Source organism: Polypterus senegalus, chromosome 5, assembly GCF_016835505.1.
Source record: "Polypterus senegalus isolate Bchr_013 chromosome 5, ASM1683550v1, whole genome shotgun sequence".
In the NCBI taxonomy this organism is placed as follows: Eukaryota; Metazoa; Chordata; class Cladistia; order Polypteriformes; family Polypteridae; genus Polypterus; species Polypterus senegalus.
In genome coordinates this window covers 189,428,514-189,455,933 of record NC_053158.1, presented here as the reverse complement: position 1 = coordinate 189,455,933, position 27,420 = coordinate 189,428,514, and the positions used below count along the sequence as shown (strand labels likewise).

At 40.4% G+C, this 27,420-nt stretch overlaps 1 protein-coding gene across 1 annotated transcript in view; it reads left to right on the top strand.

Moving 5' to 3' along the window:
• Positions 1-27,420, top strand: part of scospondin (subcommissural organ spondin) — a 417,078-nt gene that overhangs the window by 75,737 nt on the left and 313,921 nt on the right. The window contains exons 22-25 of the mRNA XM_039754138.1: positions 1,447-1,649; positions 13,617-13,744; positions 18,622-18,731; positions 20,141-20,290. Of these exons, the coding sequence (XP_039610072.1) occupies positions 1,447-1,649; positions 13,617-13,744; positions 18,622-18,731; positions 20,141-20,290 (591 nt within the window). The remainder of the gene's footprint in view (positions 1-1,446; positions 1,650-13,616; positions 13,745-18,621; positions 18,732-20,140; positions 20,291-27,420) is intronic.

The following is a 27,420-nucleotide window of genomic DNA, read 5'->3' as shown; positions in this document are numbered from 1 at the left end:
ACACAGAGGCATGCTGGCATGCACTAGATTTTTGCCGAACACCGTACACAGGATGCAGCAAAGCAAACAGGGTGCCAGGTATCCAAAGTGGTAAAAACATTTGCTCAGAATGGCACGCTGTAGCCCAAGGGTTAGACAGATAGATAGATAGATAGATAGATAGAGAGTGAAAGGCACTATATGATAGATAGATAGATAGATAGATAGATAGATAGATAGATAGATAGATAGATAGATAGATAGATAGATAGACCCTGTGTTAGGATATAGCAGGTTGGATAATGGATGGATGGATGGATGGATAGATAGATAGATAGACAGATAGATATGAAAGGCACTATATAATAGATAGATAGATAGATAGATAGAGTGGACATCTGGCGTGGTGCCAGTTTGGACAGTGTCATAGGACCTGAAGTTTGAAACAGCAGCCCTGTTGGGGTCCATGGATGTGCTACAAAGGAAGACCTCCTGCTTTAGCAGAGCTCCTGCCTATCCCAGAAGTGTTTCCATTGTGCAATTTTGTATCACTGAAAGTAACCTCAGATCTGACTTCAAAATCTGCCTCATTTGGGTAGTTGGAGTCGAGACGTGGGGTAGATACTTTATTAATCCCAAGGTTAAATTCACCAAGAAATCCCATGGAGTTTTCAGAAAGTTCAGAATTTAGCTACTAGAAAGGCTTTCCAGCTGTTAGTATAACTTGTTCAGTAAAAACAAAAAAAAAAAAACTCCACAGTCCAAGTGTCTTTGTTTTAAAAGTTTTAGTAAAATTCAAAGCGAACAGTTCACACAAAAAATAAAGAAGAAAGTTGAAAAAAAAGAAACAAATTATTGTCCATAATGTTCCATTTAATGCTAGTTTACATTTCTTAAAGTTTCTATCTGTGATCACTTACGCTAGAATCTACGTTTGACCTACGGTATGTACATGCGGTCAGAGGACTATATGCCCATATAAGCCTTTCTGCCTAACAGTTCATGTTTCTTCTTAGATCTCTGTTGTCTAAATACAGAAATATGGCAGAGCATTAAGAACCTGCCATTAACTTGTTAGCTTATAAGAGGGTAAGCTGACTATCCCATTATCTAGGTGAAGGCTACATTCTATTCACATTAAGTAAAAACCCAGCTAGGTTTACTGTTAACATGAACTTAAAAGATTTGGCTCTTACATGCACAATTTTAAACTTAGGAATAGTTTTTTTTTCCCAGAATTTCCCATTTAGAATTTTCGGGCCACGGTAAATTATGGGTAACTGAAACTGAGAAAACTGGTTCTGCTGTATTTATTGTGAATTCTAAAAGACAATAAAGAGATTCAAGGCACAAATCAACTGCCAGGACTGAACAATCCAAAGCCCCCTTAAGCCCAAGTCCTAAAACGTTTGAACCCGTCATGTTATTCAAAAATAGGATGACATCAGTGCATGATTTCATCAACAGGTACAAGAGTTTATCTGAAACTGGATCCAGTGTTCCAGGGACGAGTAAGTGGATTGTGTGGGAATTTTGATGGTGATACAGAGAATGACTTCACCACTCGGCAGGGAGTTGTAGAGCCCACTGCAGATCTTTTTGGAAATTCTTGGAGGGTCAGCCAGAGTTGCCCTGAAGTGCAGAATGATGTTCAGCAACACCCATGCACGGTAAGTAGTAACGTGTTATACAAATGTCATTAAATGCACAATCTAATCCTGCCATATCACATATTTTAACCAAGAACCGCTTCATGAACAGCTGACATGAAGCAAATGTTAAATAATGGCCTAAATGTAATGTAAATTTTGTGTTTTGCTGTCATTTTTGAATGATTAATGTTTTAGATATTTTCTGCTGTTTTTGTAATCATGTACAGTGGCTGCCTTGGTTTGCGACCATAATTGTGCTTGTAATCCAAAGCACTCGTATATCAAAGCGAATTTCCTCATAAGAAATAATCGAAACTCAGATGATTCGTTCAACAACCCAAAAATATTCATATAAAAATGATTAATACAAAATATAAAGTAAAAATACATAAAACAAATTAACCTGCACTTTACCTTTGAAAAGAATTATGGCTGGTGTGAGGGAGAAGAGAGAGAGGAGGATTATTGCGTAGGACGACTTTCGCTCTAACTAACGGAATCCCTGTTATCTGTTGGCTCACTGGAATCTTTTTCTTTTTTTGCGACTGTAACAAGGATCCTCTCCAATGACAGTTGCTTTTGCCTGAAGAGTCACTACACTTGGACACAAAATAAAAAAAATGCTTTACGCACTGTAAGGTTTCTAAATTCTTTGGGATTCCCCCCCAACGGCACGACACACAGAGCAGCGTCCCGAAGCAACCGCAAGGCTCCCAGCGCTGTAGCAGTTTGCCGCAAAAGCGACTCCAAAAAGATCGCAGTCATGCTATAAGCGTCTGCCATCGATGGGCGATGCACAGAACATTATAATTGCAGGGCACAGGATTACTTGGCCATTAACCTGGCACCCCCGACCCTGCCTGATTGCTGTGTCTGTGTATAGGACAGTGGCAGATCCCGCTACAATAAATAACCGTGCTGTTCCTATTTCTATCTCAATAAAGCTGGTTTTGCTAAAGTACTACAACAACAACAACATTTATTTCTATAGCACATTTTCATACAAACAGTAGCTCAAAATGCTTTACATAATAAAAGAATAGAAAAATAAAAGACACAATAAGAAAACAAAATAAGTCAACATTAATTAACATCGAATAAGAGTAAGGTTCAATGCCCAGGGTGGACAGAAAAAACAAAAAAAAAACTCCAGACGGCTGGAGAAAAAATAAAATCGGTAGGGATTCCAGACCATGAGACCGCCCAGTCCCCTCTGGGCGTTCTACCTAACATAAATGAAACAGTCCTCTTTGGATTTAGGGTTCTCACGGAAGGACTTGATGATGATGGTCACGTAGACTTCTGGCTTTTAATCCATCCATTAATGTTGGAGCATCATGAAACTTTGAGTAGGTGGAGGTGGCGCAGGTCACCACCACAAAGAAACCGGAAAAAGAAACAGAAAAGAGAGTTGGGGTCGGTACGGATTTTAGAGCCACCATGAGTAGTTATTATGAGGAAATTGAACATATAGAGTATCAGGATTAAGTTAAATTAAGTTAAATTGAAGTTATAAAAAGGCCATTTTAAAGTAATACAGCAATCCCTCCTCGATCGTGGGGGTTGCGTTCCAGAACCCTCCGCGATAGATGAAAATCTGTGAAGTAGAAACCATATGTTTGTATAGTTATTTTTATATTTTAAGTCCTTATAAACTCTCCCACACTGTTAACGTTATTAGAGCCCTCTAGACATGAAATAACACCCTTTAGTCAAAAGTTTAAACTGTGCTTCATGACAAGACAGAGATGACAGTTCTTTCTCACAATTAAAAGAATGCAAATAGATCTTCTTCTCTTCAGGAGCAGAGAATTTCAGAGAGAGAGAGAGAGAGAGCTCGCAAAGAAAAGCAAACAATCAAAAAATCAATACGTGTGCTTTTAAGTATTCCAAAGCACAGCAATAAAGCGGCATTTTTTAGAGGAGCGTCAGTATCTTCTAAGCAAACAGCCTCTGTGCAAACAGCCCCTCTGCTCACATCTCCTCCGTCAGGCGCAGAGAACGTCAGAGAGAGAGAGAGAGAGAGAGATTAAAGCAAACAATCAAAAAATCAATAAGTATGCTTTTGGAAGCACCGCGATAAAGCACCATTTTTTAGAGGAGCGTCCATATCCACTAGGCAAACAGCTTCTGTGCAAACAGCACCTCTGCTCACAGCCCCTCCGTCAGGCGCAGAGAATGTCAGAGAGGGTGAGAGAGAGGCAGAGACAAGCAAACAATCGAGCACCGCGCAGGAGGCATATCTTATAGCATTGAGGAGTTTTAGTTAATATGTAATACATGCTCTGATTGGGTAGCTTCTAAGCCATCCGCCAATAGCGTCCCTTGTATGAAATCAACTGGGCAAACAAACTGAGGAAGCATGTACCATAAATTAAAAGACCCATTGTCCGCAGAAATCCGCGAACCAGTGAAAAATCCGTGATATATATTTAGATATGCTTACATTTAAAATCCGCGATAGAGTGAAGCCGCGAAAGTCGAAGCGCAATATAGCGAGGGATTACTGTATGTTTTCAGCAGTGTTTTAAAGTGCTCCACTGTATTAGCCTGGCGAATTCCTATTGGCAGGCTATTCCAGATTTTAGGTGCATAACAGCAGAAGGCCGCCAGCCTCACCACTTCTTTTAAGTTTAGCTTTTGGAATTCTAAGGAGACACTCATTTGAGGATCTAAGGTTACGATTTGGAATATAAGGTGTGAGATATTCCGATATATAAGATGTAGTGAGATTATTTAAGGCTTTATAAACCATAAACAGAATTTTAAAGTCAATTCTGAAAGACACAGGTAACCAGTGTAGTGACATTAAAACTGGAGAAATGTGCTCGGATTTTCTTTTCCCAGTTAGGATTCTAGCAGCTGCATTCTGCACTCGTTGCAAACGATTTATGTCTTTTTTGGGTAGTCCTGAGAGGAGTGCGTTAATTTCTCAGCATCTTTCAATGATATAAGAGGTCTAACTTTTGCTATGTTTCTTAGTTGAAAAAATGCTGTCCTAGTGATCTGATTAATATGCGATTTAAAATTCAGATTACAGTCAACAATTACCCCTAAGCTTTTTACCTCCGTCTTGACTTTTAATCCTAATGTATCCAGTTTATTTTTAATAGCCTCATTGTATCCATTATTGCCAATCACTAAGATTTCATTTTTCTCTTTATTTAACTTGAGAAAGTTATTATTCATCCTGAGATAGAAGTCAGATGTTGTGCTAGTGAATCAAGAGAGTCGAAGTCATCAGGTGCTATTGATAAGTACAGCTGTGTGTCATCAGCATAGCTGTGGTAGCTCACGTTGTGCCCTGAGATAATCTGACCTAACGGAAGCATGTAGATTGAGAAGAGCAGCGGACCCAGGATAGAGCCTTGTGGAACACCATATCGGATATCATGTGTCTTTGAGTTATAATTACCACAACTAACAAAGAATTTTGTCCCTGCCAGGTAGGATTCAAACCAATTTAAGACACTGCCAGAGAGGCCCACCCATTGACTAAGGCGATTTCTGAGACCCAGCCTCGTGTTTTGGGGTGCATGACAGGGACTCACATGTTGCAGCACACACACGCGGTCACAATGCTGTAGTAAACATTATACGCTCGTACGGATGTTGACTATACGAGTGAGGCACGCCAACTGGGACCGAGAATGGTAGACGATTATCTACAATCCCACTATGAGAAAGAGAGAACCACCATTGGATCAGCTGTGATCACGTGACACTCAGCAGGCAAAGCATATACGTACTACTCGTATTGCAAGACCTCGCTCGTTTATCAAGTTAAAATGTATTAAAAATTTTAGCTTCTCTTGCAAAACACTCACAGACTAATTTACTCGCAATCCAAGGTTTTACTATACTATCTTTTTAAATGTTCCTCCATTCCATGTATTTTATGTGTATTTGAGTATGCCAAGGTTTCACATAACAGTTGGAAGCTTAGTCACGCACTCCACGCTTTTGGCAAGCTAGCTGGCATGACTGTGACATGTTTGGCATGAGCAGCACACAGATTAGTGTCTTCAAACAGGCTGACCAGATATGCCTCATTTGATTATCGTTAAGCTCTCTGGTAGCGTAGCGTATTAAAATCCTGGGCAATTTCATGCAGCAAGTGTTGGAAGGGAAGCTTGTGAATGAACCTCTCAGTGGATTTCTGGTGACGTCTGATTTCATGAAGGGCTACTGTACCTGGTTTGTAGCGAGGAGGCTTCTTAACTCCACCAGTAGAAGGGGCACTTTTGCAGACAGCCTTGGTTGCCAGCTGTCTCCTGGGAGTCTTCCCACCAGTAGACTTAAAGGGCAGTTTGCTAAGTTATGGGACATTTCTTACCAGTCTTTCTGTCTGCTCTCTGCGGGCAGCTTGGCTACAAATTTGACCAAATATTCTTCAACATTACAAAAACATGACATAAGTCACATCACTTTCACATCACTCTAATGACCCCCTGTGGAAATATTTTATTGGTATGATATATTTAGTAAGTACCTATAAAAGATGCATTTTTGTTTTTTATTTCACCTTATACAATTTCTCATATTAGGAATTTGTTAGTTTTCGCATACCCCTTGGGGTCAGAGAGCAGGGTCAGCCATTGTACAGCGCCCCTGGAGCAATTGCAGGTTAAGGGTTTTGCTCAAGGGCCCAGCAGAGTAGGATCTCTTTTGGCAGTGATGGGGATTCGAACCAGCAACGTTCTGGATACCAGCACAGATCCTTAGCCTCAGAGCCACCACTTTTTTAACCATTTGGTTAAAGCTTAAAGAAAACAACTAGTATGAAACTATTTAACATACATGAAACCAGTTATTACTTGTTAAACAACAAAATCTATTTTACTAGTGATCGTTGTCATGATTAGGGCTGAAATTTCGGGTCTTATAGCCTTTTCCTGATATGGAAGCCATTTTGTGTACCGTTGACAGGGTCGTGTCCTGTGTTTCTAGGGGTGTTGTCTCTGGGGTTGTGACTCTGAATTAATCATTAGACGAGATAAAACGTCTCAGTGAGCCTCACCTGATCTTCAGATAAAACCATCTTTAATAATAATAACTCTTTGCATTTATTTAGCACTTTCCTCACTACTCAAAGCACTCAGCAATTGCAGATCAAGGGTCTTGCTGAAGAGCCCAACAGAGCAGAGTCCCTATTGGCATTTACGGGATTCGAACCGGCAACCTTCCAATTGCCAGTGCAGATCCTTACCCTCAAAGCTACTTTACCTTTTTGAATTCTCTTGTGATTATTTTTAGATAGATAGATAGATAGATAGATAGATAGATAGATAGATAGATAGATAGATAGATAGATAGATAGATAGATAGATAGATAGATAGATAGATAGATAGATAGATAGATAGATAGACACAGTTCTTATTCCCGCATATGAAAAAAGAACTCAAAGGAAAGCGTCAAAGAAAAATCGCTGCATGCCTTGGACAACCTTCTTCTTCAGCAATTCCAAAAATGTTTCCACCAGTGGGAAAACCGTTGGGACGAGTGCATTCATTCACATGGAGAATGCTTTGAAGGAGACTAAAGTTTCAGTAAGTAAGAATTATAAAATTTTTTTTTTTCAATTCTGGTTATTTTTGGGTACCCCCTCATAGATAGATAGATAGATAGATAGATAGATAGATAGATAGATAGATAGACACAGTCATGGCCGAAATTACCGGCACCCCTGGAATTTTCCCAGAAAATGCACCATTTCTCCCAGAATATTTTTGCAATTCCAAATGTTTTGGTATACACATGTTTATTATATGTACATTTTTGGAGTTCTGTGTGACATGATGTCAGATTTGGCTTTTTTTTCTCTGTTTTTTGTGTTGTTCCAATACATATAAAGGAAATAAACATGTGTATACCAGAACATTTGTAATTGCAACAATTTTTCGGGGAGAAATGGTGCATTTTCTGGGAAAATTCCAGGGGTGCCGATAATTTCGGCCATGGCTGTAGATAGATAGATAGATAGATAGATAGATAGATAGATAGATAGATAGATAGATAGATAGATAGATAGATAGATACTTTATTAATCCCAAGGGGAAATTCACATAATCCAGCAGCAGTATACTGATACAAAAAACAATATTAAATTAAATAGTAATTAAAATGCATGTAAAAGCAGACAATAACTTTAAATAATGTTAGCATTTACTCCCCCGGGTGGAATTGAAGAGTCGCATAGTGTGGGGTAGGAACGATCTCCTCAGTCTGTCAGTGGAGCAGGACGGTGACAAAAGTCTGTCACTAAAGCTGCTCCTCTGCCTGGAGATGACACTGTTCAGTGGATGCAGTGGATTCTCCATGATTGACAGGAGTTTGCTCAGCGCCCGTCGCTCTGCCACAGATGTTAAACTGTCCAACTTTGCTCCTACAATAGAGCCTGCCTTCTTAACAAGTTTGTCCAGGCGTGACTTTTTTTGTGTCTTAACTGGTTTTTGACTGCGATTTTTGCCTCTCGTCTGGTTTTTACTCATGTCGTTTTATTTTTATTTTCGTTTGGTTTCCCCTTTGCATGCTCCTCCCGGTTTAACTCAACAAACTACTTACCTGTTTTCATGTCAAGTCAGGACAATTAGATTTAAAACTTACAGAGAGGAATACAAACCCTGAATAGAGACACATATCGACATAAATACAACACAAGTTGAGCATATATTCTTCCACAAGCATCACGATGGCGTGGCACGCCAGGGAGGTGAGACAATTGTGTGGCACACCAAAGAGGCTGGAGTAAGATGGGGGCATTTTAGAGTTATCCAATATTTTGCATTTGGAGCTGTTTTGGTACCGGTACTGAGGTCAGAAAACTGTAGTCAAAATTTTAGCACTTGTCCAACACTAGCCCACCCACTCCTGGTCATTCTATAGTGGAGTATGTACTGGACCAACTATTCTGATGATTCCAATGCTCCTTTACCTGACACAACATTTCAATGTGCAGGAGAACAGCTTGTCAGTAGAGAAGCAGGCATAACAGGATAGTGAGAATAGAAACAGAATAGAGGCGGGTTAGTAACAATTCATCATTACTGTTGTCGCTGTATTTGTCCAAACTTTCCACAATTCTGCAACTTCACCTTACTTCATAGAAACCAATTCAGGCAATAGTGTAACATATTTCCAAATTATTCCACAGTACAAGTATCTTTACTTTAAAAGTTTTAATGAAATTCAAGCAAAAAGAGAAAAAATTGAAATTACAAAAAATCTCACCCAGAAGACAGAGGTTGGACCCAGGGACAATACCCAGCATAACATGTAAAAACAGGGGGAGACAACCCAGCAGGACTATGGACTCCCCTAACACAATATGAGGCAGCTTCCTTGGATGGTTGTACACTGGATATTGTAGTCCTCAAGAACAGCCTTGTCAAGTTCATTGGGGCCACCAGGGGCTGCTACAGGGATTCCTCAACCCTGCTTTACTGGACTTCCATTTGACCAGGAAGTGCTTCCATCAGGCCATGTCCTAGCAACAAAAATACTCCTGGGTCCGGGATAAAAAAATCTGCTCAACCTCATTCAGGCGAGTCAGAGTCGGGTGGAAGTGGACAAACATCACCTGGGAGATGGAGAGGAGGAAAAAGAAACAAGATATCATGGAAGGATTTGTGTTTATTATACTTCTGGAACATTTGTGGAAGGTAGCTGTAAAATAAAACTTCTTGTGTTCATGAGGTTATGTCTGGGGTTGGGCAACCATTAAGAAGGATATCAGAGAGGCTAAAAGACAGGTGGAGTGGAATATAGCAGATAAGGTGAAAGAAGACCCCAAGAGATTCTTTCAGTATTTTAGTAGTAAAAGAACAGTTAAAGAGGAGGTCAAGTTCATCAGGAATAGTAAAGGGGAATTAAAAGATACAGACAGGGAAATAGAAATGCCCTAAACTTACATTTTTCTGAGGTGTTTACAAGTGAGCAAGTGGATAACCTGCCAGAGGTAAACGCAACTACTAAGGAGGTACTGAGGGATTTGGAAATTGTAGAGGGAGAAGTGCTGCTCAGATTAAATAAGATGAAATCAAACAAATCACCAGGCCCAGATAATATTTATCCTCGTGTTCTTAAGGAGGCTAGTGAGTACAGATATAAACCCTTGACACATATTTTAGGAAGTCACTGCGCACTGGAGAGATTCCAAAGGACTGGAAAATGGCAAATATCATCCCATTATATAAAAAGGGTGACAGGGCAGATCCAAGCAACTATAGGCCAGTAAGCTTAACATGCATCACAGGAAAATTAATGGAAGGAATTATTAAGGATAAGATTGAGCAACACATGACAAGGACAGGAGTTATTCTGAACAGTCAGCATGGGTTCAGAAGAGGGAGGTCGTGTTTTACTAACATGTTGGAATTCTATGAGGTTGCAGCAAAAGCATACGATCAAAGTGGAGCTTATGATATTATTTATCTGGACTTTCAGAAAGCATTTGATAAGGTGCCACATGAGAGGTTGGGCATCAAGTTAAAAGAAGTGGAAGTTCAGGGTGATGTTTTTAGATGGGTGCAGAATTGGCTCAGACACAGGAAGCAGAGGGTGATGGTGCGAGGAACCTCATCAGAACTGGCCGATGTTAAGAGTGGTGACCAGCAGGGGTCAGTGCCAGAACCGCTGATATATTTAATAAATATAAATGATTTAGATAGGAATATAAGTAACAAGCTGGTTAAGTTTGCAGATGATACCAAGATAGGTGGATTAGCAGATAATTTGGAATCCGTTATATCATTACAGAAGGACTTGGATAGCATACAGGCTTGGGCAGATTTGTGGCAGATGAAATTTAATGTCAGTAAATGTAAAGTATTACACATAGGAAGTAAAAATATTAGGTTTGAATACACAATGGGCGGTCAGAAAATCGAGAGTACACCTTATGAGAAGGATTTAGGAGTCATAGTGGACTCAAAGCTATCAACTTCCCAACAGTGTTCAGAAGCCATTAAGAAGGCTAACAGAATGTTAGGTTATATAGCGCCTTGATGTGTGGAGTACAAGTCACAGGAGGTTCTGCTCAAGCTTTATAATGCACTGGTGAGGCCTCATCTGGAGTACTGTGTGCAGTTTTGGTCTCCAGGCTACAAAAAGGACATAGCAGGACTAGAAAGGTCCAGAGAAGATCGACTAGGCTGATTCCAGGACTACAGGGGTTGAATTATGAGGAAAGATTAAAAGAGCTGAGCCTTTACAGTTTAAGCAAAAGAAGATTAAGAGGTGACATGATTGAAGTGTTTAAAATTATGAAGGGAATTAGTACAGTGGATCGAGACTTGTATTTTAAAATGAGCTCATCAAGAACACGGGGACACAGTTGGAAACTTGTTAAGGGTAAATTTTGCACAAACATTAGGAAGTTTTTCTTTACACAAAGAACGATAGACACTTGGAATAAGCTACCAAGTAGTGTGGTAGACAGTAAGACGTTAGGGACTTTCAAAACTCGACTTGATGTTTTCTTGGAGAAAACAAGTGGATAGGACTGGCGAGCTTTGTTGGTCTGAATGGCCTGTTCTCATCTAGAGTGTTCTAATGTTCTAATCTCTGGGGCCCCCGTGTGGTCACTTCTTACTTATCTTGTTTCATCTCTCTCTCTATATGGTCATGCAGTCATACTTTCAAATGTTCATATTTTTATAAAATATTTGTAAAACGGCCAGAAAAAGGTATGTCACTTTACTACCTGTAAGCTAATCTAACAGTCCATACTTCAAGCTGAGAGACAATTTCCTAACTGGATTATTTAACACTTTGTTTGTTTTTACAGGTATGGCTATGAATGTTCCATTACATGCAAGCTTACAGGGGGTAAAAGATTATACCACAATCCAAGAAACTATATGAAACATATAAGCAAACACTTGTGTGAATTTAAAATTAATATTAACTTTCTAAAATTGGCTATTACAATTGTATTGCTCTTTATTTTTTTACAATTGACTAACAAAACAGAGATGCAGTATGCACAGCTAATCAGCAGCTCTAGTCAGGGTACCCCAGACTAAAATTATAAGTCTTCTGCCAGATTTAAAAGCTGAGACTAAAGGGACATCTCTTTTATATTATAAGGAGGAAGATCATTCTTCAGCTTTAGGGCCCTGTCGCTGAAAGCTCGACCTCCCATTGATATCTTGTTAATCGTTAGACTCTTAAGTAGGCCTTGGAGTATTAAGGTTGCTTCCTGTTTTCCACCTGGTCCTGCTGAAATAGATTTTGACACCCTCCAGCCCTGCCCTGCATTAAGCAAGTTGACAATTGAATGTTATATTTTATTACTGTCTTTGTATGTGTTTTGGGTTTTTTTGGCTGTTGCTGTAGTGGCTGGGCATATAAGTGTGTACACATTTACTGGTCTGTGACATAACCACTGCCATCCAATGGAAAGGCAGGCATCCCTTGTCAAGTTTGAAATTACAGTCTATTTTGTTTTGTTTTTTATTTTTAAATAAAGGATTATAGTGGGGTGGCACAGTGGCGCAGTGGGCAGCGCTGCTGCCTCACAGTTAGGAGACCCGGGTTTGCTTCCCAGGTCCTCCCTGCGTGGAGTTTGCATGTTCTCCTTGTGTCTGCGTGGGTTTCCTCCCACAGTCCAAAGACATGCAGGTTAGGTGCATTGGCGGTCCTAAATTGTCCCTGGTGTGTGCTTGTTGTGTGTGTGTGTGTCCTGCGGTGGGCTGGCGCAATGCCCGGGGTTTCTTCCTGCCTTGCGCTCTGTTGGCTGGGATTGGCTCCAGCAGACCTCCGTGACCCTGTAGTTAGGATATAGCGGGTTGGATAATGGATGGATGGATTATAGTGAGATAATCATGAACCAAATTTTTAAAAAAAGATTCACGAAAAACTACTTGAAAAGACCAAAAACTTACAAAAGGAATAGGGAGACAAGTTAATGACTCGGTTCAGAACTGTGGCACACAGGCGACATTTACCATATATGGTTCTGAAGGACCCATCAGAAGGCCTGTGACACGAGCCACGATGAAATTGATGACAGCGGCTTTTAGACGGGTTGGACAGCAAACATTATAATAAATATGGAGTGAAAATAGATAAGGGAGCAGGGCAAAATTACAAATATTAACATTAAATGAAAAACACTAGAACAAAGATACAGTTATAACAAATGTAGATGGATATACCAAATTCTTCCTACATCCCAATGACCTGCATGATGCACAACATCTGGTGATTCTAAACTGTCAGTGTGAATAAACATATTTACTCCAGCTCTCCTTGACCACATCATGGAAGAAGAGAGCTTAAGAAATGAATGTTAGGAAAGATAAACTTTGTGAACACCAGGGGGCACTCCAGTTCCCCAAAAATCCCAACACAAGCAGGCACAAACTCAAGTGTAAAAGGCTAAAGAGTCTTTATTCGTGGGAAACTCTTCTTTATCAAGTGCTTCCCACCAAAGCCACAAGTATAAGCAATAAGCACAATTAGAAGCCCAATAAAATAACTTTTTCCTTCCTCATTTCTCTGTCACTGCCTCCTCCACGCCTCCTTGCAAGCTTCATCCTCCTCTTCCCAACTCTGGCCCCTCAGTGTGAGGCAGGCAGCTCCTTTTATCTAGCATCAGGGAATGCTTCCCATGATGTCAAGCTGTGGCCACATAGTACTTCTGGGTGAAGTTGGAGCCCTATGGAGAAGGGAATCCGAAATCCCGCAGCTTCCCATGGTGGCTCCCACAGGATCCACTAGAGCTATCCCCTAGGACTACAATACCTGGTATGTGGCACCCAAGTGGAGATCCCAGCCTGGCTGTCTCCTCCTGTCCTTCCATTGCAAGGGTGTCCCTAACAACCTTCAACCTGCTGGAGCAAAGTTAGATAAAATGATTTTCTAAGGAGATGGAAGAAAATGTGAACCCTCAAATTTGTGATTACCAATCTGTCTCCCCAGTCATATAAGCCACCATATCTACAGATTGTCAAGTAAATCCAAAATGTTTGCCCTCACAGCTCAATCCACACCGTGCTACATGGGCAAGAAAGAAATGCAGCATCATCAACCAAGACTTGTTCTTACCCTGCCATCAAGAGGTTCCCAGCCAGCAGTTTTATGAATGGTGTGTCTTTGATGCTTGTGGGTAAGTAGAAGGAAAATTCTGTTGCATATTTTGAAACTCTATCAATTTTCTACTATACTTTTAATCTATCTATCTATCTATCTATCTATCTATCTATCTATCTATCTATCTATCTATCTATCTATCTATCTATCTATCTATCTATCTATCTATCTATCTATCTGTCTAATGGAAAACATTGACACAACATAATTCTGTTCTTATCATCGTTGTAACTTCTTTGTAGCTCCTGCTTAGCATAACAATCAGGGCAACATCAAGGGGATACTTCAGTCCTTCTATTTTTGCCAATACTATTCCATCAGTAGGTCATTACATATTGCTTGTTGTTCACCAACCCACCTTGGGCAGATTGTACGGCTGTAATTCAGGCTGTCCGCAATTTGCCCCTTCTTTCTCAAGGTTAGATCTTTGTCTGTGATGCCTCCTTTAGCACACACCAGACCAAATGTTTATGAAGGTTATGTCATTAAAGAATACCGAGCAGGTTAGTTTACTGATAAAATGTCTTGTACTTCCAAGTAGTGTATCGGCCACTGAGGGTAGCCCATGACAGGCTGTGATGATACCTGATCTCTGGCTTTCAAAGTCATCCTCAGCCAACTCAGGAAAGCGGAGTGTCTTGTCTCAGGCACTGTAGCGCTGCCACATAAATAAAAATAATAAGATTTTCTGCTGTCGATCGGGTTTTGTGGGGATTGTATTTACAGACTGAGGTGAACAGCGGTGCCCCAGAGGTGGGACTGCCGGTTTCCTTTTTTTTTTCATTTCTGGGCGCCACTTATAGGGAGAGAAGTCAGCCAAGAAAATCAAACGAAGCAGGTCAGCATCTGCCTGGGCCATGAGACAAAGTCCTGGAGCTTCTCAAGCCCTGATGGTTAGGTGGAAGTCGGTAATTCTTTTTTGTCTGGTGAATTGGGCGTTCCGCTATTTCCTACGGACTCGGGTGAACTTCTCGAAGACCTTACTGTTCTTTATTATGGCGTAGACTGACTGTATAGCTTTTACTGTTAAGATTTTTCGCTGCTAGGAGTCAGCATCTATTAGTGCTCTTCGTTTCACCTGCTGCCCACAGGGGCGGGAACTGTGGACTTACTTATAAGCTCTGAAAGGGTAACTGGGCGAAAGATATTCTTATTGTATATAGATTATATTTTTTGTATCCTCACATATAAGGGATATTTTGGGTTGAGTGGTGAAGATGGAAAGATTTGTTATGTTTTTTTTTCTCCTGTCGTTTCTGTGATGTAATATATTTCTCATGTGTTTATGGATATTGAGCACTAATCTTTTTTATGTCTTGGACCATAAATTCTTCGGCATCAGGTTTGATTGAACATTTTAAAATAAGGTGTGCACGGGGGGATCTACAGGGTGTGATATTGGCCTATCCTTTTTATCATCTGCTGCAAATTAGGACAGGTTGGCGGTAACGATCGTCTCGTGTCAGCATTGTTACAGCACAACCTCACATACTTCACACATTCTTCACGTCGTTGTGAAATGGGGCCCAAGAACTTCCAAAAGCTCCAAACTTTTTGATAGGCCTAAGCCTAAAAGTCAAGAACTGGTCTTAGGCCTACATTTAAAGGAGAGGGAACTCTAATAGAAACACATATGAATACATTTGTAAAAAATACATTATTATTATTGCTTACAAGATATTTACTTTTACATCTAACAGGCTGGACACTAATTTCTTTATTTTACTATTGCAGTAATAAAAATTTGCTGAAAACCATAGCTGGTAGTTTCCTGCCCCCTTCCTTATCATCTTTTCCCACTTCTACATGGGGCTGATATATTCGATCAGACCTCTCCATACAGCTTGGTCCTGTACCTCCTCACCTGTCAGACCCCTTTTCTTTCAGATCTTCTTTTACTTAATCCATCCACCTCTGCTTTGGTCTCCACTGCCTTCTCTTCCCCTGTACGTCCATTCCCATCACTCCTTTGCCCACATCTTCATTGCCTCTCCTCATCACATGTCCATGCCACTTCATCCTACTCTCCTGTGTTTTCTTAGATATCTCTCTCACTGTCTTTGTACCTCTGACTGTCTCATTTCTTATTCTGTCCTTCAATATAACTCCACACATCCATCTCAACACTCTCATTTCTGCTACATCCATCTTCTTCTCCTGCGCTCCCTTTATTAGTTGTTTCTCAGCACCACACATCATTAGTGCTGTCATAAAAATCTTTACCTTTCAAATACATCATAATTCTTTGATTGGACAATCTACTCTCTCTCTCTCTCTCTCTCTCTCTCTCTCTCTCTCTCTCTCTCTCTCTATATATATATATATATATATATATATATATATATATATATATCTAAACTGCTCAAAAAAATTAAAGGAACACTTTGAAAACATCAGATCTCAAATGGGAAAAAGAAATCCTCCTGGATATCTATACTGATATAGACTGGGTAATGTGTTAGGAACGAAAGGATGCCACATCGTTTGATGGAAATGAAAATGATCAACCTACAGAGCCCTGAATTCAAAGACGCCCCAAAAATCAGAGTGAAAAACTGATGTGGCAGGCTAGTCCATTTTGCCCAAATTTAATTGCAGCAACTCAAAATTGTACGCAGCACTTTGTATGGCCCCTGTGTTCTTGTATACATGCCTGACAACATCGGTGCGTGCTTCTAATGAGATAACAGATGGTGTTGTGGGGGATCTCCTCCCAGATCTGGACCAGGGCATCACTGAGCTCCTGGACAGTCTGAGGTGCAACCTGGTGGCATTGGATGGACCAAAACATAATGTCCCAGAGGTGTTCTATTGGATTTAGGTCAGGAAAGTGTGGTGGCCAGTCAATGGTATCAATTCCTTCATCCTCCAGGAACTGCCTGCATACTCTCACCACATGAGGCCAGGAATTGTCGTGCACCAGGAGCCACTGTACCAGCATAGGGTCTGACAATGGGTCCAAGGATTTCATCCTGATACCTAATGGCAGCCAAGGTGCCTTTGTCAAGCCTGTAGCGGTCTGTGTGACCCTCCATGGATATGCCTCCCCAGACAATCATTAACCCACCACCAAACTGCTCATGCTGAATGATGTTACAGGCAGCATAATGTTCTCCATGGCTTCTCCAGACCCTTTCACTTCTGTCACGTACTCAGGGTGAACCTGCTGTCATCTGTAAAAAGCACAGGGCACCAGTGGTGCATCTGCCAATTCTGGTATTCTATGGCGAATGCCAATCGAGCTGCATGCTGCTGGGCAGTGAGCTCAGGGCCCATTAGAGGACATGGGGCCCTTGGGTCACCCTCATGAAGTCTTTCTGGTTGTTTGGTCAGAGACATTCACACCAGTGGCCTGCTGGAGGTCATTTTGTGGGGCTCTGGCAGTGCTCATCCTCTTCCTCCTTGCCCAAAGGAGCAGATACTGGTCCTGCTGATGGGTTATGGACCTTCTATGGCCCTCTCCAGCTCTCCTAGAGTAACTGCTTGTCTCCTAGAATCTCCTCCATGCCCTTGAGACTGTGCAGGGAGACACAGCAAACCTTCTGGCAATGACACGTATTGATGTGCCATCCTGGAGAAGTTGGACTACCTGTGCAACCTCTGTAGGGTCCAGGTATCGCCTCATGCTACCAGTAGTGACACTGACTGTAGCCAAATGCAAAACTAGTGAAGAAACAGTCAGAAAAGATGAGGAGGGAAAAATGTCAGTGGCCTCCACCTGTTAAACCATTCCTGTTTTGGGGGTCATCTCATTGTTGCCCCTCTAGTGCATCTGTTGTTAATTTCATTAACACCACAGCAGCTGAAACTGATTAACAACCCCCTCTGCTACTTAACTGACCAGATTAATATCCCATAAGTTTCATTGACTTTATGCTATACTCTGATTAAAAAGTGTTCCTTTAATTCTTTTGAGCAGTATATATATACATATTCATACTTTAAATTGGGCTTATTTTAAAACCTACATATACAGTATATGTTTGGTATCAATCTTTTCAGAATTTATCGAATGTTAATGTGATGTTGTTAGATATTCAGATTCTTATTCCGTTTTTAAATTATAAATTAAAAAATATCAAGAACTCTCATCCCGTGAGACGAGACTTTGTGCCAAGAGATTTAACCATGCTGGAAACAAATGACAAAGAGAAGACAGCTGCTGTACAGGTTTTTAAATGTTCGAAGCGCCATGCGAGATGCAGATTACATAGCAGCAGCAAGCCAACAGCAGATCGAGCAAAGAGGAGGTAAAAAAAAAAATTGTTTCCCATTGTATCACCATTTAAGAGGGGGTTTTGGAGGAGCGACCACATCTCCTTGTGGTGTGTTCAGCCCCTCTCTTCCAAATATGAGCGGCAGAGATGCGAAGTGGCTGGTGCGTAGTGCAGGCCAGGGGTTTGGAAAGCGAAGCGAGCAGGGGGTGAACCCCCTAGTACTGATATATTTTCCCAAATGTCTGATCCACACTGCATTCTGTGTGTTACATCTGAACCTAATTCTCCATCTTGTGTCACCACTGATCCTAGATATTTAGAAGTTATCCACTCTATTCTATAGCTCCCATTGCAGGCCGACGTCTGAATCCTGATCATCATTAAACCTCATATTCTCCTTTAATCTTCAACCCTCTATCTTCCAAAGCCCATTTTCATTCTTCTACCTTACTCTACCCTTCACCTGCAACATGACCGAACACATTCGTAATGCTCTCGACAATATGGCATATTTTTCTATAGTTGATTTTCCACATTTCACATTCTCTTGTTATTTCAGTTGTCTCTAATAAACAACAGTTGGGTAAAGTTCACCAGTCCATTTTGACCCGATGCACCTCCCTGCAATTTAGGTAAGAATGACAGTAGGATTTTCCTGGTTTCTGTCTCCATGCAGTTGTGACTCTGGAGGGGACTGTGAGTGTCTCTGTACTGCCATTGCCACCTACACTGAGGAGTGCAATAAGCGTGGAGTGTCCATTCGCTGGCGGACGCAAGATCTTTGCCGTAAGTGACTCTGGAGCGGGTCGGCTCCTAGGCTCTGCAACGGAGTATTTGGCCTGGTCTTCTTTTCTATTAGTTCATTCCTCCACCTGTGTGTAATACCTGTTGTTGAAGACATTGCATTCCGTATTTCTCACAGAAATTACTGTCTTCCTATTCTTCTTCTTTTGGCTGTTCCTGTTAGGGGTTGCCACAGCGCATCATCTTTTTCTATATCTTCCTGTCCTCTGCATATGTCATAAAAATTACTGTATATGGTACAAACTGATCATATCAATCAACTAAGATATTTTGGTAACACTTTATAACAAAGGTTATAAAGGTATGCTTTAGTACATCTGCTAGTCACTTATTGTTATGTGACACAAAAAACTTCTCTGTTAAGCATTTGTTATGTAGCAGTAAGTGACTAATGGATGTACTATAAGTTTCTTCTTTCACTGGTGCCTTGTGTGTCTCTATTAGACCCATTAAGGTCTGCTCACACAGCCATAACCGACTCAAAGATGAACCCAGGTAGCTCCTAATACAGAGATCTCAGACTCCAGTCCTGGAGGGCTGCACTGGCTGCAGGTTTTCATTCTAACCCTTTTCTTAATTAGTGACCTGATTTTGCTGCTAATTAAGTCCTTTAGAATTCACTTTCATTGACTTGCTCTTTGAAGGCTCAGACCCAGTAATTGTTTCTTTTGCCTTCATTAGCAGCCAAACAATAATGAGATACAAAATGAGCTAAAACAGGACCAGCAAACTGCGACCATCACACAATATGTGGAAATAAAAAGGGTGGAGGTCTCAGGAATGTTGATTTACTTAGATCCCCAAAACATTTTAATGGTTTTCTTAGAAAAGTAAAGAAAAATTCAGCAATTTTGAAAATGTATTCTATTGCACAATGAGAACAACAAGCCATGGAATTAAAGAACGGGTTTAATTAACAACAAGAATCAGCTCCTAATTAAACTGGTTGGAGTTTGAGGCCCTGACTTAGTTGGTCTTCTGTTGGCTCCCACACTTCACATTTCATTTCTGCTTAAGGAAAAAAAATGAAGCAATTCAGAGAAATGATGAAGAAATTCTGGGGAACAAATCTTATAAAACAAGTAAATTAAAATTAATAAGAGAAGTTAATTAGCAGCAAAAGCATTTCACTGATTAAGAAAAGGGTTAGAATGAAAACCTGCAGCCACTGCAGCCCACCAGGACAGGAGTTTGACATCCCTGTCCTAATGTAAAGTGCTACTGACATTTCCCCTTCACTTTCTCTTTTTTGCAGTAATGTGCCGCTTCTCTGTTGATTTCAAATTGTTTTCTAACTGTCTGTCTGGGCTGAGCTAGAAGAACTAGTTCAGCTAGTTCAGGAACCTCTCATGCTACCTTAACTGCATGGTTGTTTCTCTTTTTCTTTACAGCAATGCAATGTGATAATGGACAGGTATATGAAGCCTGTGGCCCAGTCTGCCCCCATACCTGTAGGACATTGCATCAGAGTGCTGATCCACACTGTAGCTCGCTGTCATGCGTTGAAGGCTGCTTCTGTCCAGAGGGCATGGTCCTCCATGGTGAGATATCTGTAATATATCTGACATATACAAAGATGACTTTTATGTAATGATTAGCAGAGAGACAAACTGAAGATTGATAATGTTCTATTTTCATTACCCATTCAATCCCCTACTCTGTTTCAAGAGTGCAGATATTTTCTGGCATTTGATCACGACAGAGGGAGTGTGAGAAGCACTTGCTGCTATTCAGTTTGTGAAGAAGGTCACTTCACGGATGAGCTGCCGCTACATAACTTTTGATCCAAGGCTGTTTTACTGTTGATTAATGCAGTTGTTTGGCTGACACTGCCATCTAAAGCAATGGACAAATAAAGTAAAATTTACAGTAAGAGAGCTGACAGTTCAAGAGACATGCTGAAAATCACATATGATGTGACTGGTCAATTTTAATAAATCAACCTTTAGATTTAGAATTAAATACTTTATCCATTTGAACATTTTAATCTGTCATCTTTACCTTTTCTGTTGATGTGTACTTCCACAGATAAAAAAGAAGAAAAAGAATAAGCAGGAAATTATATCTATCTATCTATCTATCTATCTATCTATCTATCTATCTATCTATCTATCTATCTATCTATCTATCTATCTATCTATCTATCTATCTATCTATCTATCTATCTATCTATGAGGGGGTACCCAAAAATAACCAGAATTGAAAAAAATATATATTGTAGCGACCCGTGGTGGAGTCTTTAAAGATTTTAGGGCCGAACTCTGCCGTGCACCTCTCCCAAGCTGTCGGCTAGTGGATTGCCAGTGTTATGCACGCAGCTGCACCCAGCTCTTTAGATAACAAGCACTCGTGTCCCATACACCCCACGACTCCAAGTGTCTCGGCAATAATTGCTTAGATAGAATCTTAGCAATGATACAGCTCTGTCCTGTTGTATCTTTTTATTAACAGATAGCCAGTAAAACAAAGCTTAAAAACTCATTGTATAGCCATTGTCAAGGTCATTTACAGAGCCATCTTTCTCATTGATGGTGTCTATTTACAATAACAACAACCCCGGACGGCAATAACCCAACCCACCCCACTGATTGAGCACAAACACATACAACACTTACAACAAGAAAGACAATTAGGTTACTAAATTAATTTCGACACAACAATAAGCTTTACATAAATTACCCATAAATTCCCCACAAACTATTTACATAAATTACCCATACGGCGTCACTCCGCCAGCGCTGGCTGCCGGGTCGTTACAATATTTTATAATTCTTACTAACTGAAACTTTAGTCTCCTTCAAAGCGTTCTCCATGTGAATGAATGCACTCGTCCCAACGGTTTTCCCACTGGTGGAAACATTTTTGGAATTGCTGAAGAAGAAGGTTGTCCAAGGCGTGCAGGGATTTTTCTTTGACGCTTTCCTTTGAGTTCTTTTTTCATATGCGGGAATAAGAAAAAGTCGCTTGGAGGAAAGATCAGGTGAGTAGGAAAGGTGGCAAGAACGCCAAGACACACAAGTCAATGCAGAAGTCTCTTCAATAGTCCAATGACGATCTTCATAAATTGCATTGCGGACTTTTTCAAAATTTTCTTCATTCCTAATTGAGGAAGGTCGGCTTGATCTTCAAGTGACATTTCCCCTTATTTGAAACATGAAAACCACTCGTAGACCTGTGTTTTACTTAAAGCTTCCTCTTTAAAAGCCATTTCAGGCATCACTACAGTTTCAGCAGCTGTTTTCTCTGAGAAAACAAAATGTAACACAGACTTCTTTATGATCATTCATCAGAAAAATTGCACAACACGTTTAATAAGCACCAAGAAAAACCGACATGGAATGGCGTACGAACAATACAGAGCAATGCCACTGGGCAGACTGCCACAGAATAATGTAAGTATGCTACACCTACGGGCGGAATTTGCAACTAAGTCGAGATTGAGCACCAGGTGCAGATTCCAGTCATATTTTGGGTACCCTCTAGTATTTATATTATTGTGAGTTAATAATCTTTCTATCTATCTATCTATCTATCTATCTATCTATCTATCTATCTATCTATCTGTCTGTCTGTCTGTCTGTCTGTCTGTCTGTCTGTCTGTCTTCCCATTGAAAGATGACAATTTCTGCCACTTGATCATAGTATGGTCGAGTCATTCCAAATGACAGCAACATAAAAAATTAAGGAAGCGAAAACAATTAATAATTCATTTATTCATTCTTTCATGTTCTGCCACTTATCTGGGACTGGGTCACAGGGGCAGCATTCTTTCCAGTGATGTCTGTAGGTCCCATTCCTCAGCCACACTTGCCAGCTCATACTGTGGGTTTCAGATCGGTATAGAAGCCACATAACTGCACCCACCGCCTCCATCTGTCTGTCGATCTCACCATCCCTTTTCTCCTCACTCGTGAAAAAGACCTCAAGGTCCTTAAACTCCTCCACTTGCGGCAGTAGCTCATCTCCCACTAGCAGAAGGCGGTCTACCTTTTTCCTACTATGGACTATGGCCTCAGATTTGAAGGTGCTAATCCTTATCCCTACCTCTCCACACTACTTCCTGATGCATGGTGGAGTTCAAATCCCAAAGAAGCCAGTAGGACCATGTCAACTGCAAAAATGCAGTGGTGCAGTTCTATGGCACCCGACTGGACCCCATTCCCTCTGTGGCTGCACCTTCATATCTTGTCCATGAAACTCACAAACAGGATAGCAGACAAAGCATAGCCCTGATGGTGTCCCACACCCACTGGGAATGGTTGCTGATGTTTTTTGTGAGTATGCGGACACAGCTCTCATTGTGAATATACAGGGACTGAGTGTCCCTTATTAAGAGCCTGAGAACTGCATACTCTTCCAACACTCCCCACAGAACCCGTTGAGGAACACAGTCATACACCTTCTCTTAGTCCATGAAACACATGTACACCAATTCAGTGTACTCCAATGCCCCCTCCATACTCCTCATGAGAGTAAATAGCTAGTCCACCATTCCATGGTCTGGACAGAATCCACATTGCTCCTAATGGATCTGAGGTTCCTCCTTACCAGTAGCCTGGCATAAGCTTTTCCAGGGAGGCTGAGGAGTGTGACTCCCCTGAAAGGTGGAGATTACCCTCCAGTCTCTCAGTGAAATGGGAGTTGATCCCCCATCAGCTTCTGTTGGCCTCCTCCACAGAGGGCCTGTCTGTTGGGATCAGGAGTTTCTTCCACCCCCACACTACATCTTCAGTCCAGGTCAGCACTTATGAACAACTGATTAGAAAAAAGAAATGTAATGAAAAGCATCTGTAATCAGTCAATTATAAAAAAACTAGCAAAATACCCGCGCTTCGCAGCGGAGAAGTAGTGTGTTAAAGAAGCAATGAAAAAGAAAAGGAAACATTTTGAAAATAACGTAACATGATTGTCAATGTAATTGTTTTGTCACTGTTGTGAGTGATGAGTGTTGTTGTCATATATATATATATATATATATATATATATATATATATATATATTTACACACACACACACACAAACATATATATATACATATCTATACATATACACATATATACATACCTACATATATATCTACATACATATGCATACACACATACATACATACACATACATGTATACACAAATACATATATATATATATATATACATACACACACACATATATAAACATATATATACATATACATACATATCTACATATATACACACACAGCTATTTCAGATCAGTGCAATACGCTGTTTGTTAAAACGGATGACACCCGCTCTTACGTGCAAGTCTGCGTGGATATTATGAACTATCGATTTGTTCAAGTTCTATTTAAATTTTAAATAGAAGGAATTTTTATTTAGTCGACAGAAATATCTTTGGTAGGAATGGTAAAACAGACAGGAATATTATTCTGAATAAATCAACTCAAACCTTAAACAACTTATAATATTTTGCTCTCCATAAAAATATATCCTGTCTAAATTATACAAGTTAGAAATAAAGTAAACATTAAAAGAACAAACATTCAAATTTCTTTACTCTTATGTAATTTTATATAAAAATAAACTTAGATTTTAAATATCCCAAAAGATTTTGCTCTCCATAAAAATATATCCTGTCAAAATTATACAAATTCAAATATGAACATGCTGCATAACAAAACCTGGAAATATAAATAAAATGTGTTCCTTTCAGCAATAACAAATCAAATCATTCAGTTGTCTTTGCTCATATGTCATTTTAGAGCTGGACGCCTGGCATCTTTTTGGCACAGGTTCGTTTCTGTTTGGTGTGAGGTTCTGTGTTGTGGAGATTCTCAGGATGGATTGCAGGTGCTCATCAGTGAGGCGACTCCTGTGTGCTGTTTTGTTAGTCTTTATCACTGAGAAGAGCTTCTCACACAGATATGTGCTACCAAACATGCACAAGGTTCGAGCCGCATGTAGACGGACTTTTTTTGTTCTTCAAAGTCACCAAAGCGCCGTGCAAACTCAGTGCGCCAGTTTATCAGCAAAGTGCGATTTGGGAACACCGTAGTGACGACTTGGTTTAACATTACTTGGCAACAGGGAAAGTGGGGCAATTGCACTGGTGCATTTGTGTCTCCCATAAAAGCAGCTTCACTTGAAATCACTTTGTGATTGTGCACGGGTAAAACGTCCGCTGAAGTGTCAGATTCTTATTTAATTCTTCTGCTTTCTGTATCTTCTGCATTGCATTCAGGTTACCCTGATGTTTTGTCTCATAGTGCCGTCTTAGATTAAATTCTGTAATTACAGCCACATTAGCTCCACAAATGAGACACACGGGTTCAGTAAACATATACTCAGCCTCCCATCGGTTTTAAAGGCTCTATTTTCAGAATCAACTTTTCTCTTCAGCATCGTGTGAGCTAGCTTCGCAATAACTTGCAGCATCATAAGGTAGACTTGATTAACGCGGTAAGTGTTGGCAAGGCAGCTGAAGCGCTGCATTATGGGATCTGTAGTTTATTGTGTTACCAGCGCTTCATATACCCGGCTTTAATAACAATAATACAGTATATAAAATGATCTCGGGCCGGATATAATTACGCCGGGCGGATGTGGCCCTGCCCTTGAGTTTGACACATATGGACTAAATAGAACTTGAAAAGATATATTTTTTCAAATGTGATCGCGCAATTCAGATAGAGTTGGCGACTACAGCCTGCATGCCTCAATAAGTCATCCTCCCTCGCTCTTACTTTTTACCGCTCATCTAATGAATACACTGAGTATGGCTTTACCAAAACAATCATTGATGGCGAATAAAGTATCCATTATTCGAGTATGTAGATCGGGTATATATATATATATATATATATACCCGCGTATCGCAGAGAAGTAGTGTGTTAAAAAGCTAGAAAAGAAAAGGGAACATTTTAAAAATAACGTAACATGACTGTCAATATACAGTATTTGTTTTGTGAGTGTTACTGAGTGTTGCTGTCATCAAGGATTTGATTATCATTATTTCTTTCAATCAGGTTCGTATTTGTAGGATGTGTTGTGTTCAAGTTACATTCCGTGTTTGTCAATCGTTGTAAAGATGACAGGTTTCATTCATCGATTCGTTTCTTACTGCATCAATAAACAGCTCGTCTTCTTCTTTATCTGAGACCTGACACACTGCATGCACGGTTTTTTACACTGTCTTCCTTTAGCGGACATTGACTTTTTCCAACGTGTGCTTTTTTTTGGATTTATGAATATGCTTGTATGTATGAGGCGCTTCATATTTTTGCTGCCTTTTCAATTGTGTAATTGGTTTTGTTCAGCTCTTTGGAACTGTTGCTTTTATCTGTGCACTGCGCCAGTTCACGTGAGCCGCTCGGTGTACATGCATCGAAGGTTCCCAGCTGTGCTGGTGCCATCTCGTGCTATGTCCATGGCTGTATTTAATGTTACCTTAGTCCTGGCACTTAAAACTTTCTCTCGCAGTTTCGCTGAGTTTGTGTCAAACACCACCCTGACCATCTCATCTTCCTCTCCATAAACACAGTCCTTCACCCGTGAATATTTAGTGGAGTTTGCTATTGGATTGCCGCTGACGGACGGCCTTATATGGGCAGGCACTAAATTACAAACGCCAGCGGCAGCCTGTCTATGAACTTAATTTAAAGTGTAGGTTTACATCGTGCTTTGTTTCCGAAGTAGCAGAACTCATCAATATGGTTGTATATGTCACTCGCCGCTTCTTATTGTTTAGCTGCCTTCTCAATTATATAATGCATGTTTTCTTCAGCGCTTTTTGGAGGTCTTCCTGGTTTTCTATGTACTGCGTGATTACGTGGGAGGCGTGATGATGTCACACGAAACTCCGCCCCACGGCGTTGAAGCTCATCTCCATTACAGTAAATGGAGAAAAACTGCTTCCAGTTATGACCATTACGCGTAGAATTTCGATATAAAACCTGCCCAACTTTTGTAAGGAAGCTGTAAGGAATGAACCTGCCAAATTTCAGCCTTCCACCCACACGGGAAGTTGGAGAATTAGTGATGAGTCAGTGAGTGAGTGAGTGAGTGAGTGAGGGCTTTGCCTTTTATTAGTATAGATAACAAATGTTGTAACAAGTTGCTCAAAAACACAAAAGTAGACTCCAAAGTGAGGAACTAAATTAAAGTCAAAGCAACCTCTATAAGTTGGCCTTAGGGTTTCACAAAAAATTATCCATGGAAAACAAATCCCTATATATAATCTTCATTTGGATCTTGATCTTTGTTTGTCCGCAAATGAATTAGAAGAAGCAGCACTAGATGGCAGTAGAGAGACAGCTAAAACATAGGCATTGCATTAAGAATCTCCTCCAGGCTTATACTACTGAAGGCTGTAGTACTCCAGTCACACCTTAAAACACAGACATTCAAACTAAACAAATTGTTGTGCTTTAAATTAACTAAAGAGATCTTCATTTAGATCTTGATCTTTGTTTGTTCGTTCCACGCATGCATAGACCACCTTCCAGTTTAGTACGTTGTTACTGACGGATGTCAACAATGTGCCAAAATAACAAAAGGGGTGGTGGACAGTGTTATGCTGGTTAGAGAATGAGATTGGCGAAGATAAAAGGTACGTGCCTTACGTAACATATGAATGAAAGAAAGACAGTGGGTAAGATGAATGACAACGTAACAGCACGTTCCGGAAATTATTATT